Source organism: Acartia tonsa, chromosome 3 (assembly GCF_053477335.1).
Source record: "Acartia tonsa isolate MP-2025a chromosome 3, ASM5347733v1, whole genome shotgun sequence".
In the NCBI taxonomy this organism is placed as follows: domain Eukaryota; kingdom Metazoa; phylum Arthropoda; class Copepoda; order Calanoida; family Acartiidae; genus Acartia; species Acartia tonsa.
The window spans coordinates 17,321,926-17,341,440 of NC_137262.1; the positions used below are offsets into that span (position 1 = coordinate 17,321,926).

At 30.4% G+C, this 19,515-nt stretch overlaps 1 protein-coding gene across 4 annotated transcripts; it reads left to right on the forward strand.

The window, feature by feature from the left end:
* Nucleotides 1-2,221: 2,221 nt before the first annotated feature.
* Nucleotides 2,222-19,173, forward strand: LOC145313498 (uncharacterized). Of its 4 annotated transcripts, none has more exons than XM_080152934.1 (6): nt 2,317-2,436; nt 11,641-11,696; nt 12,395-12,422; nt 12,522-12,574; nt 12,752-12,840; nt 18,420-19,173. In XM_080152934.1, exons 1-6 carry the CDS (start codon nt 2,416-2,418, stop codon nt 18,827-18,829), a joined length of 657 nt encoding a protein of 218 aa, XP_080009060.1. In that variant the 5' UTR covers nt 2,317-2,415; the 3' UTR covers nt 18,830-19,173. The 4 variants fall into 4 exon arrangements, with proteins under 4 accessions (XP_080009059.1, XP_080009061.1, XP_080009060.1 ...); XM_080152932.1 differs by having other exon boundaries at nt 2,319-2,436; nt 12,737-12,840; XM_080152933.1 differs by lacking the exon at nt 12,395-12,422 and having other exon boundaries at nt 2,222-2,436; nt 12,497-12,574; nt 12,737-12,840.
* Nucleotides 19,174-19,515: the final 342 nt, after the last annotated feature.

A 19,515-nucleotide genomic window follows, 5' to 3' on the forward strand; every position in this document is an offset into this window, starting at 1 on the left:
AAAAATATTAGCAAAGCATAATTCTGGGATTCTTTTAAGAAATATTAGATTTTACGCCCCATCCCATCGTTTTTTTTTTGGGGGGGGGGGGAAATGTCTATTCTGCCCAACCTACTGACAGATGAATTTACAAAAAGCTGCGCTGCGATAGATCACGACTAACATTGACGTTGTCTGCCAAAAATTGTTACATAAAGATTGTATCATAATGCAAGAATTATATCTTTCTCAGATATTCAGTTTACCATGTATTTAGGATTGGATGGCTTGAAAGGGACAACGGCTGGTTCATCCGAAGATAAAACTTTTTTTTCCAGAAGTTTACTTCATTTTTTGCCAGGTAATTTATACGGTGGCATCTGCTCGGTGTCGGGAAGGTGATAGTTTCGAGTCCAACAACAGTCATAAAAAATAAGGCATATTGTGTGGCTAGCGAAGCCGCGCAGCAGTCTATGACGCTTCTGTAATCCGTGCGGCTGATGTTAGCTGTGGCTGCTGAGACCTGATAAATTAGGAAAATTATTAATTTTTTTTTATTATGAGGATTATTCATCTGTGGAAACTAAATTGACTCAGCTTTTAACTTTAAGGTAAATAAATCTTTTTAACAGAATGAGAGGATTAGAGTGAGCTATAACAAGCTTAAATCATTATATAATCTAAAGTGTTGTAATCATAGATTATAGATAATTGAGAATATTACTTTTTTATTATTGACATAATTTTGATCGTTTTTCACAAATTTTTAAAAATGATTAGGGTGGGTACTATCATAATATTATGGGAAAATGTTATGTTTTCATGATAAACTGTTGTAATCATAGGTTATAGATGCACTATGAATTGCATTGTCTAAAGATTTTATTCTGCGGTGATCAAACGATTTAACACAGCAATGACGATGCCGTTCTGTAGTACCAAAGCTTTAATAGAAGACCAATTAAAAAGCTATGACGCAAGCTTTATGATTTAATACTCTTTCACAAATGATGTCATGAAGCATTTGAACGATGACTGTAAGGGGCGCTGCAAAAGCAACGGTATACTTATAGAGAGCAGTAAGTTAATTTACAGTACTACATATGAATACAAGACAAGTATACAGACACACCCAAGTTACAACGTAGCTACGCTATTGTAAACTGTATATAATATATATATATCAAAATCCAGTGACAAAATTTACAGTTTTTAATTAACAGTGTGCTGATCGTTATACTTTTGCTCCGAAAATGAGTCGTATATAAAATTTAGAAGCACGGACAGTAAAATGTTTACTATAAAACTGGGTTGGAAGTAATAAAACAAAAATTGAAATTTGGATTTTAAATTTGGGGAACAAGGGTAACAACATCCATAAAAGTAAAGTGCAGCAAATGAGATATTTACACCATAACATATGTAAGTTAGCATCGTTTTATTTATATTTAAGGTATAAACGGGAGACAGTCTGAAAAAAAATCAGTTGTTCATTTTAATTCGTTTTATAAAACACAAATCACCTGAAGGTTTTTTAGATATCAAAGATGTCAATCAAATCACCTGTCTTCTCTTTGAAAAATAAACCTTTTTTCCTTTTTTAATGACTAACCATATAATAAACCTTTAATAGTAATTTTATTTTTAAAAAGATTTTTTTTTTGAGATAAATTGCACCTATCCATGATAGAGAGTTAAAATAGGTTATGAACTTACAAAGCTAATATACTTATGAACCTGTGCTAGGGGGAGGGGGGGGGGCGGGGTATACATTGATAAAGTCCCCTGTGGGAAGCTTGTTTCATGGGGGAAAGGCCCAGAGGGTATTTTGGTTAAAGGTTGAATGTAAATAGTTAATTTACAAAACAACAAAAATAATTTTAGCTTTAATTTTTTTTTATATTGATTAGTATTTGTATTGTTTGGCGGTATAATCCCTAACCAACTTAACCTAACCTAATTTTTTTTTAATTAACGAACTGGGGTGGGGGGTGGGAATAAAAAAATTCAAATTTGGAGAAGAAAAAATTCTATGAGGATAACACCATATTCAGCTACTTCTACTACTTTTAAGATTTAACTGTAAAATTAAAAGTTACCATTGCTTATGAATAGTATAATGATGGCAATTTGGAAATATAAACTTGTAAACTATTGTTAGCTAATTGTTAGTATTATTATTTTGGCTCAATTGTAAGAACACCGTCATCGTAAATATAATATTCGTGCGCTCTGCTCAAAATACCCTTTTCCACAAACTACGATATAACACTTGCTTCAAAATCACAATACGTTGGCAGGTTATACTGGGTATAAAGTATTATGTAAAGGTATGGTTTTAGGCCATTTTTGGTGCCGTCTTCTTGTGATGAAAGATATAGAGATGCTTGCTCATATTGGCTCAGTTTGTGATTGGATTCAACATAGTTAACAAGGATGAACTGGAACATTGCAGTGGTACGCATTTAGTACATTTTATTATGATTACTTTTTAGGAAAATAAGAATAATTTTTTGCATTGGTGAAAAGGGTAATTCAACAAAATTAAAATAAAAAAAAATATTATAGACCAAATTTTATAACTATTCAGGCTTATTTTTAAAAATTAATATTATTTATATTAAAACATCAGTTTAACTTAAGCCTACCATTAAAATTAAATAATGTATTCACTCTAAAAGTGTCCTAATATAATAATATTTATAGGGATTGTTTTTTTATTGTTGATATTTTCTTTTTCACCATTGAATAATTTGGATGGGTTAAAAAAGTAGAAATCATAACAATGGTTCTTTGAAATTAATAAGAATAAAAAAAAACAATGAAGTGTTAAACTACAAGCAAGTTGATTATTGTGCTATACTGATTCATCATTTAGTTCACAAAAACCAAGTTAGATCAGGAACTATTTATTTAAACTTTATTGATTGAGGTTTCCTCATCCTAAGGAAAATAGCATAAAACCGGTATAAGACAATGGATCTGATAGACAAATTAAAATTAAGATAAACAAAATTGAACCACTTCAAAACCACTATGACTGTAAAGACAAACAAACCTACCCCAAGTTTAGAAAAGCATCGTTTTAAAAATACATTCCAAGATTTATTAACCAATATGCATAGTTGTCTGTGCAATAAGTATTTCTCATAAACTTAATAAAAGCATATCATTATATTAATAGACCCTACCAAAAATGAAGGATAAAGAAAGATAATTATAAAATTTTTTTTTGTCAAGCAAAGTCTTCAAGAAGAAAGTATTTTAAGGTTTAACAACCAAATTTTGCATGTATAAGTAAAGCAGCTTATGGTGTCTATAAAAAATGACGTCATACAATGCAAATGACTAACGATGCCTGTATACAATTTACCATTGGTCAATTAGAATGTATACTGGCCTATAATTGGTCATTTGTATTGTAAGACGTCATTTTTTTATAGGCACTAAAAGCTGCTTATTGTATAAGTTATTCCTTTAATGTGACCATAAGGACATACTTACTAATTTTTTTTATTAGGTAGCTTCGCTAATGCTAAATTTTATGCAGTTTTTAATCTCATGGCTATTTAAAATTACTACCCTGCATATAAGTATTTTTAAAATTATGCATTGTTTTGACAAGTATGTACACGGCCATAATTGCATAGCTATGTAGTAATAAAAATAACGTACAAAGTGACCAATTTGATGTAAGAATAGAAAGACTTCGTTTGTTTTGTTTAACTACTTCTTAAGATTTTTTATTTAGCTGTTAAATATGATAGTTTCGTATGGTGGCTGTTTTAACTATGAGTAATTCAAAACCAATCATTAAGGACTTTGGCCGTACGGACAGAAGGATGTTAATTTGGACGTACTCTAGTTATAAAGTAACTTTGCTCTCAAATTAATGCCATCTTTAAAAGTTTCAAATGGATGAAAATTGTAAAGGAGTTTAGAGAACAGTAACTTAAAAAGATCCTATGCACCTAAAAATAGATACCTTTTTAGGCATATAATTATCTTATTTGTGGTGAAAAAACTTCCTCAATAATAAAGTAAAACATAAATATAATTGTACTTTTTATGCATTAAATGTAAAAGAGGTGTACAAATTTATGATATGGTTTTTATGAAAAACAAGGATGATTGCGTCGGAGAGACGCGAAGCTAGAAAACAAGAATAATTATTTGCTATTTTAATAATTTATGTTCTAAAATGGATATTACTAAATTGTTTTCAATTTTGACAGGTATCATATGAGAGAAATGGTGATTTCCCTTAAATTAGTTTTTGATGGCTGAACCAGTCCCCTTCCCTTACTTTAAAATAAGGAGATCCCTATGAGGGATTTTTTCCTTGCCTAACCCCAGCGGGAGGCCCAAACTATTGCAGGACCTATACCTGCAGTTCCATAACCCTGCGATCTACCCAATTCCCAATATAACCTAACCTAATATGACCAAAAGTAATAAATAAAAACTCAACCCCCCCCCCCCAACCAATATTTTTTTCAAAATTAGGGTTAGACGCTTTTTAAGGCAATTTATGGAAACCACCAGATTATAAATGTAACAATTTTCCTATAAGCTCCATAAACTTTAGGTCCAAATCCAAATTATCCATGTCTTATTTTTTTTAGTTGGGTTGTTGATCTGTTTGTGTGTTATGATGAGTCATACTAAAAAAACATAGTAGATTAAAAAACTAAAATGGGTATTCAATTAACATTTTATCCAAAAATATATTTATAACATCTTGATTTGGTAATATAAAAATCAATATATTTTATTAGAAAGAAAAACATAAATTTTAAGGCCGCTTTGAGAAAAAAACGGAAAGGAAAGACAACTTAAGTAAAAATACAAAATGATTTGCTAATCCTAATATTAATAACAAATTATTTGAAATTTATAAGATAAATTGCACCTAGAGAACCGGTTATTAAATGCAGTTAAATAATAAATGCTAAAAGTTAAACTACAGAATGATGATAATAAAATGATGTTCATAGATTCGACGAAGCCCAAATAAAATGCAGCTATTAGACATGTTAGTTATTTTCATTTTTCTATTCAAATAAGTTTATTTAGGACCCCAAAAAGTCAATTATATGGTATACACCTCAAAGTTTGACGGTTTTTTATGTACATTTTATTGTTTACTACTACAGCAATAGTCTGATCTACACGTAATGCAAAGATACATATTTGATTTTCAGCGTTTTTAATTAGATTTTGAAGCAAATAAGGCATAGGTGCTAATTAACCAGCTGAGATTTGGAAATGTAGTTTGAATGCTTTTAGGACTCTTAGTATATTTTTGCAACATGAACTCTGAAATTTAGAAATACTGGACAGGTCTACCTCAAATAGCTTAGTACATATCAAACGTTGCAGAAAAAAGAATAGAGAAATATAATTGGAAAGGTCAAAATAATATCAGAGATGCATGGATACAAAATGGAGGAATAAAATCTACCAAATATATTAATGTTCACAATCCTGTTTAAGAAACATCCTTAAATCTTCCCTCTGAAAAATAAGACACAGTTTATTTAGTTCATGATATATTTCAATTGACTTTCCCGAATTTTTGAGTTAACAGAAAGAAAATTTAAGATTGTTTTAATTTGCAGTATATTAGTAAACATAAAATTGTAAAGTTTTCTTGGTGGATTATCTTTCACCATTTTTAAATTTACCTAATTAAAAATAAGTAAACAAGGATGACAACATCCATAAAAGCGAAGCTCTGAAACGGTAGGACAAACGGACATTAACACTTGTATAATGTCAGAACTGAATAATCAGAATGCGAATGTATAAGAGTCAAAGCAAAATTGTAAGTAAATTTGTTGAAAAACTGCTTGATACAGGATAATGATTATAGACATACTTACTTTTTTAGGACTTGATTATAGAGTTGCTTCGCTTATAATATTGTACTTTGTTGTCCCAGGAATCAGTATACCAAAAATCAGACCAATCGGATAATTAGGTCACATACAAATTTGTTAAAAATGTAAAAAAAATCAACATGTTTAAAATGGACGTACGGACAATCTGGTAATGATTATAGAGTTGCTACGCTTTCTAACTCGTACCTAACTAATACAGAAATCATTATGCAAAATTTGAAATCGATAGGACAATTCTAACATGCCTAAATTAACGAAAAAAGCTATTTAAAAAAGTAAAAAAAATCTACATTTTTTAAATGGACGTACGGACATTTTGGTAATGATTATAGAGTTGCTACGCTTTCTAAATCGTACCTAACTACTAAAGGAATCACCATGTAAAATTTGAAATCGATAGGACAATTCTAACATGTCTAAATTAACGAAAAAAGCTATCCGTGACGGACGGACGGACGGACCGACCCTAATTATAGAAAAGCTTCGCTTTTAAAAAGCTTCTACTTGAATTAACATTAACTTTTGCATTACAAGTGGCTAAAAGGTCTCTAAAGCATTTTAACGTAAAACAGTAAGACATTTCATAAATAATGCCACAGTTGAAACCCATTTTAAATTAGTTTAAAAGTATTCAAATTTAATAAGCTATATACCCTTTATCCTCTTTTATAAAGGATTGTATATTGTATGTGTTTAAAATGTTTATGACTTTAAGAAAAGGTCATGTACAAGAAAATGGAGAGTTATTCAGTTATTTTAAAATAGTATTATTTATTTTTCAAGTACCCGGGGTAATTAATAAAACAAAAACTTATAGGCTACCTATAATATGTTATCCTTAGATCATAAATATGTGCGTTTAAAAGACCCGTTTATAGGCCAGTTAATTTCCCTACTCTTATATTGTAAAGCGTCTGAAATAGAAACAGTATAAAGTATTGTATAATTTTGTCAGGCCAACGACAAATAACAGACGCAAGATGAGTTATCCTTTAATAATAGATATTCAAAATCCTAATATGATACAAACTCTACAAGATTTAATTATCTGAATATTTATCCCCATCACTGTTGTGCTTATCTAATCCTTTTTCAGACAGAGAATTTGCTCTTTACGTTTGCACAAAATTAGGTAGCCCCACGTGGACAGGGATGGGACAATGGGTGATATATTTATCTTCAAGTGGGTGAAAGTGTTAAAAAAAATTGCTTAAAAAACTAGAATTTTTGACAATTTAGTGCCTCCATCCTCTCCCGTTCCATATTGTTTAGAAAATAACTTCCGAAGCAACAAAAGATGTCATAAGTTTTGCCTTTTCTAAACTGTAAATTGTATCATAGTAAAATGCTCCCAAAGCAAGAAGAGAAAAGGTTACTGTCAATTGTCGTATCCCCGTTTCTCTGATTGTAATGAGTCTAATATAGTCTAATCTGCAAAACACATAAAATTAGACCCGAAACGTTTAAAAACTACTATCTAGATCTTTAAGACTATTTTAGAAAACTAAAAGCGGAGGAACTAAAAAGAATCTAAAGAGTCTTTAAGACTAATGAGATCAGCAATATATCAATAATGCAAAATAGAACGATGTATGTCTGTCTGAAGCTTAAGATCTCAGTAACCACTGAACCGATTGGGCTTTACTCTAATACTGGTCCTTTGATGTTTTTTTTAAGTCAATTTCTTGGTGGATGGGACACCACCCCCCAAAAAATATCTTTTTACTTTTTCTTTTTAAATCAAAAAACGAAAAAATGGGTTGTTGAATTTAACCCCACCCCCCTTAAAGTGACCTTAGAGAGGCCTCTAGTAAATATATATAATGACAAGGGAATTGTATAGATTTTTTCTTGTTATTGCTTGACACTTGCGGACAAAAGTGTCCTTGTTCAATCTAATTTTGAATCGACCCTAAATAATTCATGAAACCTTCGTTTTTAAAAAGTTACTAAATATATTTGAAAAAGTCGTAAAATATGAAACATAATTACCTCGAAACAACCTAAAAATTGAATAATTTACAAGCAAGTAGTGCAAAAATTGAAACTATTTACCAATTATTTTAGTATTTAAACATTGCATTTTTGTGTATAAAACAACCTTCATCTTGTTCATAAAAGATAATGCACCATGCCTACTAATAAGTGTTCTCAAAAACAAACGGAAAAAAAATTACTGAATACAAAGTTATATGTTTGAATATGTTACTTAAGATTTCTTGCTTGCATTTGCAAGGGCCGTCCTTTGTAAAATCTAAATCTTTCAAGTCTGCAGCTTAAGATTGTTAAAAAAAGGTAGCTTGGCAAGGAAAAAGGACTTTGCATTCAGCTTTCAGGCCCTACAAAGATTGTACGGCTGTAAAATTCTGAATCATTGAAATTACGAAATATTAAAACCAACATGATTAGAACGTGCTACTTATAAAGGTTTGTGTGTAAATGCATGTCAGAGTAAAATGCGAAACACGCTTTGTGCGCCCACTGTAAATCATTTTACAAATGATGACCTAGAGATGCAACTACTGTCTTGTACATTATATTTAAGTAAAGGAAGTACATTTTTTTGGTAAGCATTCAAGTAAAAAAAAGAGTTAGAGATAAATTAACAGCTATTTATAATAATAATCACTTTGTATTTTTGTTGATTTATAAACAATTTCGTCTTATTACTATAGAACATAATTTTGAATTTTTATCTACAAATTGCTTTCTAAAAAGATCATTTAAAATGAAGGAGGAAAAATCTATTTTGCTAATATTTAGCAATTAAAAAAACTTATCCAGTAAAACTTTTATTTAAAACTGCCGTGACGCATTTTTTGGCAGCTGCAGAAAATATTACATTATATTTGTAATCAAAATTTGAATAGCATTATAAAAAAAGTTCTATAAAAGTGACGTCTAGAAATATTACTGTATATTTTTGCATATATTGATCTGATATTGTGTTGTTACAAATGCATTAATGATCATCTTTAAAAACTGCCCAATTTTGCATATATTAAGTTAGTTGCTAGATATGTGTCTAGAAAAAATGCATGTACTATTTTTGAAAAGGTCAGTTGTCCCACTTTGATATCTTTATTTGAAAAACAGCTATTTTAAAATTGGGGTAAATCTTTCAAATAAATTACTGTAAATTTCATATCAACATTTAAAAACAAATTTCTTAACTTTCTTAAAAATTTAGATGTTGCTGTATTTTAAAGTGAAGCTAATTTTTTTGAGCGCTTTTTTGGAACTCCCCTTACAATTTTCGTTCTTTTTTCTTCTTATTCAGATTCTATTCTAGGATAAGTTTCCTTATTTATATTGAGTTGAATTTAATGACAATACTTAACTATAAATTGTAGCCCATTTAGGACATTTCAAAGTCACTTTTTTTTCATAAAATGATACATTTACAGGACTGAAGTTGCTAGGATTTGATAGTAATACAAGTCAACGAAATAGTCTAAGAAACCGCATTTGAGGAAATATAAGTATAGATACAGACAAGACATAGATTTAGTTTTATTGTTTCTAAAATAGGGACTTGGCAGAAGCTTCTCTTAAGAATAAGTCATTTTCAATGGGAATATTATTCTTAAATTTTAATATTTTGTCTCCAACCCTCCATTCTTAATTGATAAATATGGTCATTAATGAAATTAGTATTCCTTTAGCTCTGTGAATTAGAATGTTAACTTAAATTTCAGGTACTCTGAAATTATGTGTCAGAACAATTCATACAATGCAATGTAAAGAAATCGGCTCTGTAGGGATGTCGTCTAATTAAGCAACAAACAAGTTTATTTTGAAACCTTTAACTAAATAATGTTTGATTGTTTGCTTGTTAATACTGCTTGGCAAAGCTTAAATCGTTGACAAAGATAATTATTCTAAAGAAGGAATATTAGATAAGAAAGAAAGAAATCATCATTTTGTAAAATTTGTTTTTATTCTTACATCAGCTAAATCTATAATCATGATTATTTTAAGATTCGCTATTAAATATCTTTTATTATATGACATATAGACTACACAAATTAACAGAATTCCAGGTTTAATAACAACAATCTGATTTTACCAGTTGTTTCTCTTTCTCTGAATATTTTAGAGCTTGCCAAGAGAGTAAGAATTACAAACTTTAATTAAGCATTGATTTTATCAGAGATAGAGGAATCATTAAATTTACAGAAAGTCAAATTTTCTAATAGATCAGTCGTATACAGTTTTTAAGCTGTTTTGTGGGAGTGCAAGAGGGTTGCTACACTTTCTAAATCGTCACAGGAATCATAATGTCAAGTTTGAAATTAATAGGACAATGCTAACATGCCTAAATTAACGTTAATTCTATCCGCAACGAACGGACGGACGTACAGACGTACCGACCAAATAATTTTAAAAATCTTCGCTTTAAAAGAAATAATATACACAGAGTGGGTTGAGTTGTGGGTGAAAATATATCTAATTTTATCTTTTATCAACATTAAAATAGTTGCATTTAAAACCAATTAAAACAAGAACCATAATATGTGTAACTGTCTTATTAGTACATCAAAAGATACAAACATAAAATTATTATAGAGTAGCTTTAGTATTAGAAAAAAAGAACATGAATTCTAACCCATTCTTTCAAAACTTGTATTGTTTTAAAATATACAAATATTCTTTCTTCAACAGACATTTATGTTAAAGATTGATGGAACAAATTTATTCTTGTATGTATACAATATTATAAGAAATTTAGATTTATACTACGAGGCTAAAATTCTTGAATAAATCAAGATTGATTTTTTTCAAACAAAAATCTTTCGAAAAATTCAATTATAATCTTGCTGAGAAGGTTTTATTGTTAACTCATAGTTTTATGCTTGCGTTACCAACACATAGACAGACAGAAAGACATAGATTGTACCACGTACAAATGGAAAGGTAGAAATCCTGTTAATTTTATTTATAGAAGTATGGTAATTGATAAAAGTGATCTTAACTAATTCAATGATAATCAATCGTAATAATACTTATATTAACATTATGCCAAAAATTAAACATTTATACTACGATATTAAAATCTATCAAAGACAGTATAATAAAATTTTAACATAAAATTCTACTGCTAACCTATATTTAAAACCAAATTTCAAAACATGCATTTATGGCATTAATAAAAGCATTTTTCAAGCTATTGCAGTTTTTAAGCACCTCGAAGTATAAAATCGTGAATAAGGACAAGGACATATCATCTAAGAAACAAATAAAAAACATTGAAATTGTGAAAGTATAGATTACACTATGGATAACCAATCCTTTGATTGCAAACCTTTGTTTGAAAGTTCATGTTCATATAAATAATGTGGTTTGTGCCGAATCTAAAACATTTTTATAATACATGTTTCAAGCTCTAGCTGAATTTTTAATAATGCTATTTTAGGCACCTTAAAGAACGAGATCGTGCACTCCACAAGTGATTAAGGTTGTTTTTGAGGAAAAAAGTGTAATTTTATGGCAACTCAAAGCAAATGAGACTTAAATGCCCTTGTTACATGAATTTTTAAAGTGGCGCAGCTTCTCTATAACCAACAATCATTGAGAATAGATTGTTTTACATTATATGTGACGCTAATTTTACAACATTTTTAGTCTTAGTTAGAGTTACAGAACTTGTTAGATTAGTAAGAAAAAAGGTTTAGTTAGGACTTAATAGTAAACTACTGGTTAAATGACTGATTGTACGGGTGAAAACTTTAATATTTTAATCCATTTTAAATTTCAGATCGTGGTATTAGGCAGTGTTAGCTGTTCTATTCTTCTATGTTCAGCCGATGCGAGGTAATTATTTTTCTTAAAACTTTATACAGCGAGGCTTATCTATAATTTCCTATGGTCTACCTGTCCGTCATTTGTGGAATTTTAGTTTGAAGATCCTATAACTAATGATCATCCATTCTGACTGAAACTCGATCTGTTATTTGTTGGCTTTAAAACTATAATTTTATTTATTAATTCTTGATTTGGTTGTACAAACTTTCATTCTTCAAACTTTTCCACCAACAATTGTAATCCACGTAAGGAAATAATATATTGTTTATCATAAATGGGAGATTACATTAAATATCTTTCATTGTCTTATCCCTAAATATCTCTGCAAAATGAGATATTTTTAGAATTTCTTTTAAATATTTACTTTATACTTCCGTATTATGAATGTGCTTCGCTTGCTTTGTAATGTTATTATTCTTTTATTCTTTCTAAAGTTACAAAAAATATATTATGTTGCCTATTATCCACATTACACACTAAAAATATTAAAACACGTGTAAAATAAGATGTAAAATATTTATTACCTGTAAAAAAAGCTATCTATATTACATCTAAAAATGTTTTAATAAAAAATTATTTTTTACAACATAGAAAGGATAGTGCAATAGGAAGAACGATTCTTAATTAATTTTATATCAATAACAATAGAATAACATATTTTTCAACTCTTAGATTCTACTGTTATACAAAATTATTCTTGTTGTTAGATATTACAGATCTCCCAATTATGGAAGCAGATACTCTACACTGAGTTAGATTTAAAAATATAGTAGCTACGATACTATTGTAATAATTATTCTTGTTTTTAGATATTACAGATCTCCCAATTATGGAAGATACTCTACACCAAGCAAGATTAACAAATACACCACCTCTTCATACTCAAGGCATAAACATTTTTAAAAATTATTTAAATAATCTTTTCCTACAAATGTCCAGTTTTAAAAATTTGTTGTTTTACAATAAATTGTAGACTTCCGAAAGGTTGACAATTTTGCCTTATTAAGTTGGAAGTTCTTTAAAAATTGATAGATAAAAATGTTAATCAGAAACTATGGTTACAGTGGGAAGTATGGCGCCCGACAGAGCAGCAGTGGACACCACCATAATTACTATCAGTCTAAAATAACATACACTGGCCCATCTGCTGAAGGTAAATTATAAAGAAGTATGGCTTCTCTATAATTCTATGCTTTTAAACTTCGAGTACAACCAATAATATTCATTTTTTTACCGGTTAGAATGGTGTTTTTTGTGTGTATTATTCATTTGTTTACTTACAACATTTATTAAAGTGCTTTCAAAGGTTTACTGAATTTGTTATTTAGATCGTTGATTTTCTTTTCCATTCCAATTTCCAAATCTAATTTATATCTTAAAATATAAATATCATTGTCTTTTTGCACTTAATATAAAGGATACAGTGATAAGACACTTGAGTATAAAATATTATTGTTCCCAATTTTATGTGTGTAAAATTCTTAAACTGTAAATTGGGTAATTAAAGAGATGCAGATTAAATAAAAGCCCGAGTACTTTACTCCCTGACTTAAAGCCTACTCATTAATGCATTAGTTGATTTATTTTTATCTATTTTATCCTTATTTATTATCTGTGAAAAAGGATTTAAATTGTGCACTAAAAGCAGTTCTTTATCTTAAATATATCCTAATTCATATTAAAGAGGTAAAGTGACTGTCCATGACAATCTAATAACGGCTGAATTTATTAATTAATAATTTTTAATGATTCTTTGAATTAGTATTTGGAAAATGATTATTCATAAATAGCCACGCAACATTTTAAATATGTAATTTTATCCCAATTTACTTAATATTCATCATGCAATTTAGTAATTTGAATTAATAGCTTTTTAACTTTTGGGTGGAGTATGTTTTAAAAAGTTTTTTTTCAATCAGATAGGCTTGCTTGAAAGAAAACAAAATTTTCTAAAAAGAAAGGTCATTGTTGAAAAATTTTAAATTTTGAAAATGCACAAAGAAAGATAAAAGTTTTTTATCATCATTTCTCCAAATGTTTTCATTATAGGCAAAGTTTTTTGCATTTATTCGCACATTTTCAGTTGTAACGGGGTTCTATAAGTGCCATCTTCCCCCCCTCACAACCTTTCCCACCTTTGATCTTCTTATGTTATACTAATTTTCATTCACAGTAGAATTATAATTTTAAAGACTTATATATCCTATTATGTATTAATGTTTTAATTTTGGCCTTAAAGATTCAAGTTACTGAGATGATTTTAGACTATTTTATTTTTAGATGATTTTTTTTGGGTGGTTTCAAAATCTTCCTCACCTTCCCGTTATATTTATTATTTTCAGCTGTTCTTTGGTATTCTGCTGTGTCATCTTTAGATATTAGGACGTTTTCATCCTTGTTTGGCGACAATTTTTGTTGTTTGTATTGAAAGCAATTAAAAACTTTTGGAATCTTTGAAAAAAATTTAATATTTTCATTATTTTTTGCATTTTATTTGTCCACAGTTTCAAGTTTTATAGTATAGTTGTATAATTATACTAACAACTGCGGCGTGACATTTATGGATAGAATGAAGGGAATATCAGAATATCTTGGTCCAATATAAAGAAGGAAAAATTACGGGAAAAGTCGTGGAATTAAAGGGTTGGTTGTTTTGTTATTGTTTGTGCCCTTAGTCCTACTTGAAAAATCTGGATCTAAATTGATGTTTAGCCAAAAATTCTTATTGTTTTGACCCAAGCAGTTATGGAGTATGTCAACCATTGATGTCCAACCTTTTTTTTATTTATCTATCACCCCACCCCCTCCCCTCCACCTTGTACGTCACTGATGTTAAGAATCTTTGTACAGCCACTATCACCAACTTAATCTCCATGTTCATATAGTTGCTCTAAGCAACTATGGTTTTTGTCTTTGTATTTTGCTCCATGTCTTGAACATTAAAATTCTTTTCAGCGATTCGACATTTAATAATTTATATTTGATGAGCAGCAATGTGCATCTTATTCTATTTCTAATTACATATAAAAAGAACAAGGATGACAACATACATTAATGCATTGTACAGCTATTTTGTAAAGGTGGTGTTTATGATATGACAAACTTAATTTTTATTGTGACTTGTAGATTCAACTATTCCTGCTTTAACTAATTATATTTTAGATATCTTGTTTTACTTATTCGTTCCTTTTTTCTTGTTCTTTTCTACAAATGTAACGCTTTTTGTTTTTCTATTTTGTTTACATTGTGTTCTGTTTAGTTTAGGGGCAGGGCATGTACATCTTTTACATGGTAGATTCGCATAGGTTCCGGAAATTTTTATAACTATTTTGGGGGAGGGTACTACTTTCATTCCAAGATAAATTACCCCTAGAAAAAAAATTATCCCCTCCCCCAACTCTCAAATATAAAAACCTTTTTCTTTTTAAACTACAATAGAAAGGAGTTCGAATTCCCTTTCCCTTTAAGTGCCCCAACCGGTCTCTAGGATCATAGTTATGTATCTGCCAACCCACTAAATCAATTTTAGTTTAGATTTGTCTAAGATAAATGCGCTTTAGGTGTTTGCAAATGTAATAATAATAAAATTTAATAAGAAATTGCATAACAAATAAAATCATGTCAAACCCTTTACATTTAAAGATCTTAACCCTTAACAGTCGGGCCCCTTGCCGCACCTTAATCAGTCGGGGGGGGGGGGGCGTTGAACGCCCCCCCCTCATTATCTCAGTTCCTATTAGAGCTAGAGGGCTAAAATTTTTTGTGCAAGTCCCCTGTGTTATGGTGAATTTCCGACCTTAAGTAAGTCAAGGTCAATTTCCGCTTCCTTCACCCTTTTATTTAACAACCTTTGTTTTTAGGTCCTTTTTTACTTAAAAATGTCAAACGGCTGTAATTTTTTTTATTTTTAAAGCTAGAAGAATTTTTTTTTGCAGAAAATGTTTATTTTTATTTAAATTTTGTAATTGAAATATCAAAACATAAGTTTCAGCGGCCGCAGCTGTACTTGGCAGCTGCCAGCCGCCGCAGTCGGCGGTCGGCGGGAAAACGGCGGCGGATCTTTATGAAATTTTAATACATTATGTAGACATGTAAGAAAGCTTAAGTTTAAAATTTGAAGTCTCTAAGTCAAAATTTGCGGCCACAGGAGCATTTTAAAGATTTCTGGAGACCTGGAGGATCAGGACCTGCAGGATCATACCTGGAACCTGAAATTGACTTGAACACCTGTATTTAATATGAGGATGTACTACTAGAGGATATTTTAGTATTTTGGTAAGATAAAATGCTTTGTTTAAGTCAAAAACAAATTTTTGTTCTTTACCTGGATGACCCTGCCAGGTTTGCTGGCATCCTGTGCCCGCCAGGATGGAGAAATTCAAAAAATTCCAACTCTCAGTTATGTGTCATTCCCATACTTAAAAAGTCAAGCAGTTTGGGCTCTTTATCTTTCACACACAGAAAATGAGATAGAAAAAACCGGATGGGGGGGCGTTTAACGCCCCCCCCCCCCCGACCGTTAAGGGGGGATAAGAAAAAAATCCTCCAATTATAAAAAATAAAGTTACAAACCCCTTCTTTAGGTGGATAAATTTTGACACTTTAGTTTGTACAATCCAATCAAGATTTATGAACAATCGCAAAAGGTTTGAATCTAACGAATGATAAAACGTGTTTTAAAACAATGGGAACCATTCTAATTTACAGTCCAATGTCCCCTTCCTCCCTGCTTCATGCCACATAAAGCTGAAATTAAATATAAAATTATTTGACTTTTATAACCAAATGCTTTTCTATTGCATTTCAAATCTTAAAATGAAATGTTATGCTCAGTGGCGGCTTTAGAGAAATATAAAGAGAGAATCCAGGGATTAGAGGATATTATTATTCATGGCGGTTTAATTAGTGTACAAATTATTTTTCCGTCTTAATTTCAATACCTGTTGTTTTGATTTTATTTTAAACATTAAATCAAACAAAGATTTTTTAAATTCCTCCAATTTAGATCAAACATCTACACTTTAAATTTTTCTTTTCATTAAATCTCGCTAACGCTTCTGTTTTAGTAATGCTTCTAATGGGTTCCAGATGGTTTCAGGCCTTTTTTCTAAGTCTAGAAATAATTTTGGGATAAATTTCTGCCTTTTCTATCCCTGGTTTCTTTTCTGTTGCTTTATTTGTTGATTAGTGTGAACTAAAATCAGTGGGATTTTTTACAGAAAGGGAAAAAATGTCTAAAAAATAATTTATTTAAAAATTGCAGATACGTATACCATAAGCCAATATAATGTGATGAGTCCCCAAAAAATTTAATCAAATGAATAAGAGGACTAGTATAATTTACAGTTCATTGTCCCCTCCCTCCCTGACTATAATTGTACTATAGTTTTACAGGTAGTAATGTAAGTTTTATTTATCAGAATATCGTATACCCATCCTCGTTCATAATTTGATACAGATCAGCTGTACCATTTTCTTAACAAAAGAAGCTTCTCTGTGACTTACTGTTAAAGTCGTATACTTAATCTAACTAAAACATTCCCCCTTCCCTTTCCTTCACTGCAACCATCAAACACTAACCAAATTTATTTGCTATTTTGCATTTTTAAAAATATGAAACACATCATAGAATCATGTAATAAATAGACAAAAAATGTACAAATCTGTTTAGACTTGTACACTTGAAGCCTATGGAGATGTATGTTCTTGGTTTCTCTTGAAATATCTAAGCACCGTCATCACAATTAGTCCCAAGTTGGCTTAATTGCAAAAGATTTACTATAATTAAACAGCAATAGAATGAATAAATAGCTGAAATGTCTAGGTGTTATAAGTTTCAAACTTTATCCGCTACAAATAGTGAATCTGTATATATCTTACTAGAGAACCCAACTCTAACGCCCATGATATAGGATATTAATATCAGTAAAATCCAACAGATAACAAACCCTTTGACACCGCATTCTTTGTCTGGAAGTCCAAGCGGGTCAAGGCATTCCTTCTACTCTCATACATTTCAAATAAACCCCATTTACTATTTACTATATTATTAACATGCATACTGAATAAATAAATACCATGGTAGAGTTATTTTCCATTTAAACTAATTCTATTGTACATAATTACAGGGAATGTAAAACTAGTTAGCAAAGGGGTTAAGTGTTTAATTGGAAAATGCACTTTGCTAAATACATCCATGCAAAATAACTAAAACCTACCAATCCTAATAATAAAGTAATAGGATGTCTGTTTGTCTGTACCGTATGATCTGCTAACCAATGAACAAATACCACAATTCTCCCAAGATAAATCGCCCCTAGGAAGAAATCCCTCCCCCCCCCCCTTAAAGAAATATTTTTATTAATTATAAAGGAGGTGAGGTGGTCGCCCCCTCAATAAAAATCTAAAATAAAAATTGCTGTATCTATTTCAACTCCCCCCCCCCCCCTTAAGTGTCCCTAGACTTCTCTAGGGGCGAAGCCGCTATAGTTCACATGTAAAGTAATTGAGTTTCTAAAACTTATCAAGTATGAACAATAATGCAAAAAGAATGCTTCACAAGTTACTTATATTTAAATCACAATATAAACCCAATGTTAACTTGAAATAGTCTAGAAAATACACATAATCCCTACAAAGTCTTAAACTCTCGGTTCATCCGTTTGATATATCTTAAGTAACACTGAGAACGCAGATAGACAACCAATTACTTTATGTTTTTCTTTATTTCAGAAACCAACCCAAGATTCACCAAGCCGGTCATCGCCAAGAACAGCCGTATCACAAAGAAGCCAGTGACTGAGAAGATCATCCCTACAACGGCTGTACCTGTGAGAATAGTACCCACAGCTGCCCCGACTCCCGCCTTCCAGCAACGCGTCAGAGTCGTAGAGCAGCCTATCATTGAGCAAGACAATGACATTATAACAAATTTCATCCCCAGCAGCAGCGGCGAGGCACCAGTTGTTCAGCAGCGAGTTCTAGCCCCAGTCCCGGCTGTTCCTGATCGTCCAGTGCAGCCAGAGGCTGCCAGCAGTCGCCAGGCAGCTGTGCCACCCAGGTTGATTGTACCAACTGCTTCTAATGATTTGATTTTGCCGAATATGATTTTGGAAGCTATTCCAGCTGTACCAGAAATTTGAAAGTAATTTAAAACTTTTTTAGTATAAATCCATTGTTTTTTTAAAGAGTTTTAATATTGAAAAATATTATTTTTCATCATTGTTGCTTTTCTTGTAATATTGTGATACTTGTTATAATGCCATATTTTTCTTAGTACAGTGTTATTTTTTGCGATTTTTTGTGTTTTGCGCATTTTTGCTATATTAATTTTAAAGCCTTTTTAACAAAAAAAGTTTTATTTGCAAATGTCATGCTCAAAACTGAAATTAGCAAAATTTAGCAGGTAGTGTATCTGAAGATGTGTTAATTTCTGATCTTGTACTGTAGTGTAGAGTAAACAAACAAAATATACATATTTATGAAATTCTTTTTTTATGTTCATGGTAAAGATACTAAAAAACTAGGGTATATCCGTAGGTCTGTTTGTTTGATTTGAAAAAAAACCCAAGTTGTCATAATTTTATAATCTTTTCAGTCTTTCCATGAATGAAACAGGTTTTTCTCCTTTTTATTTTAAGCAATGCTAGAGGATATGTTTGTACTACTCATATTTTGAATGAACTCATTTTTGGAGACGCAGCCTCTATATTTATGAATAAAACTGCAAGGTGTAGGAAGGATGAATGATGGAATATGTTTCTAGATATTTGTACAAAATATGTACAAACAAGAAATATCTTTTAGATATATGAATATATGGATATAG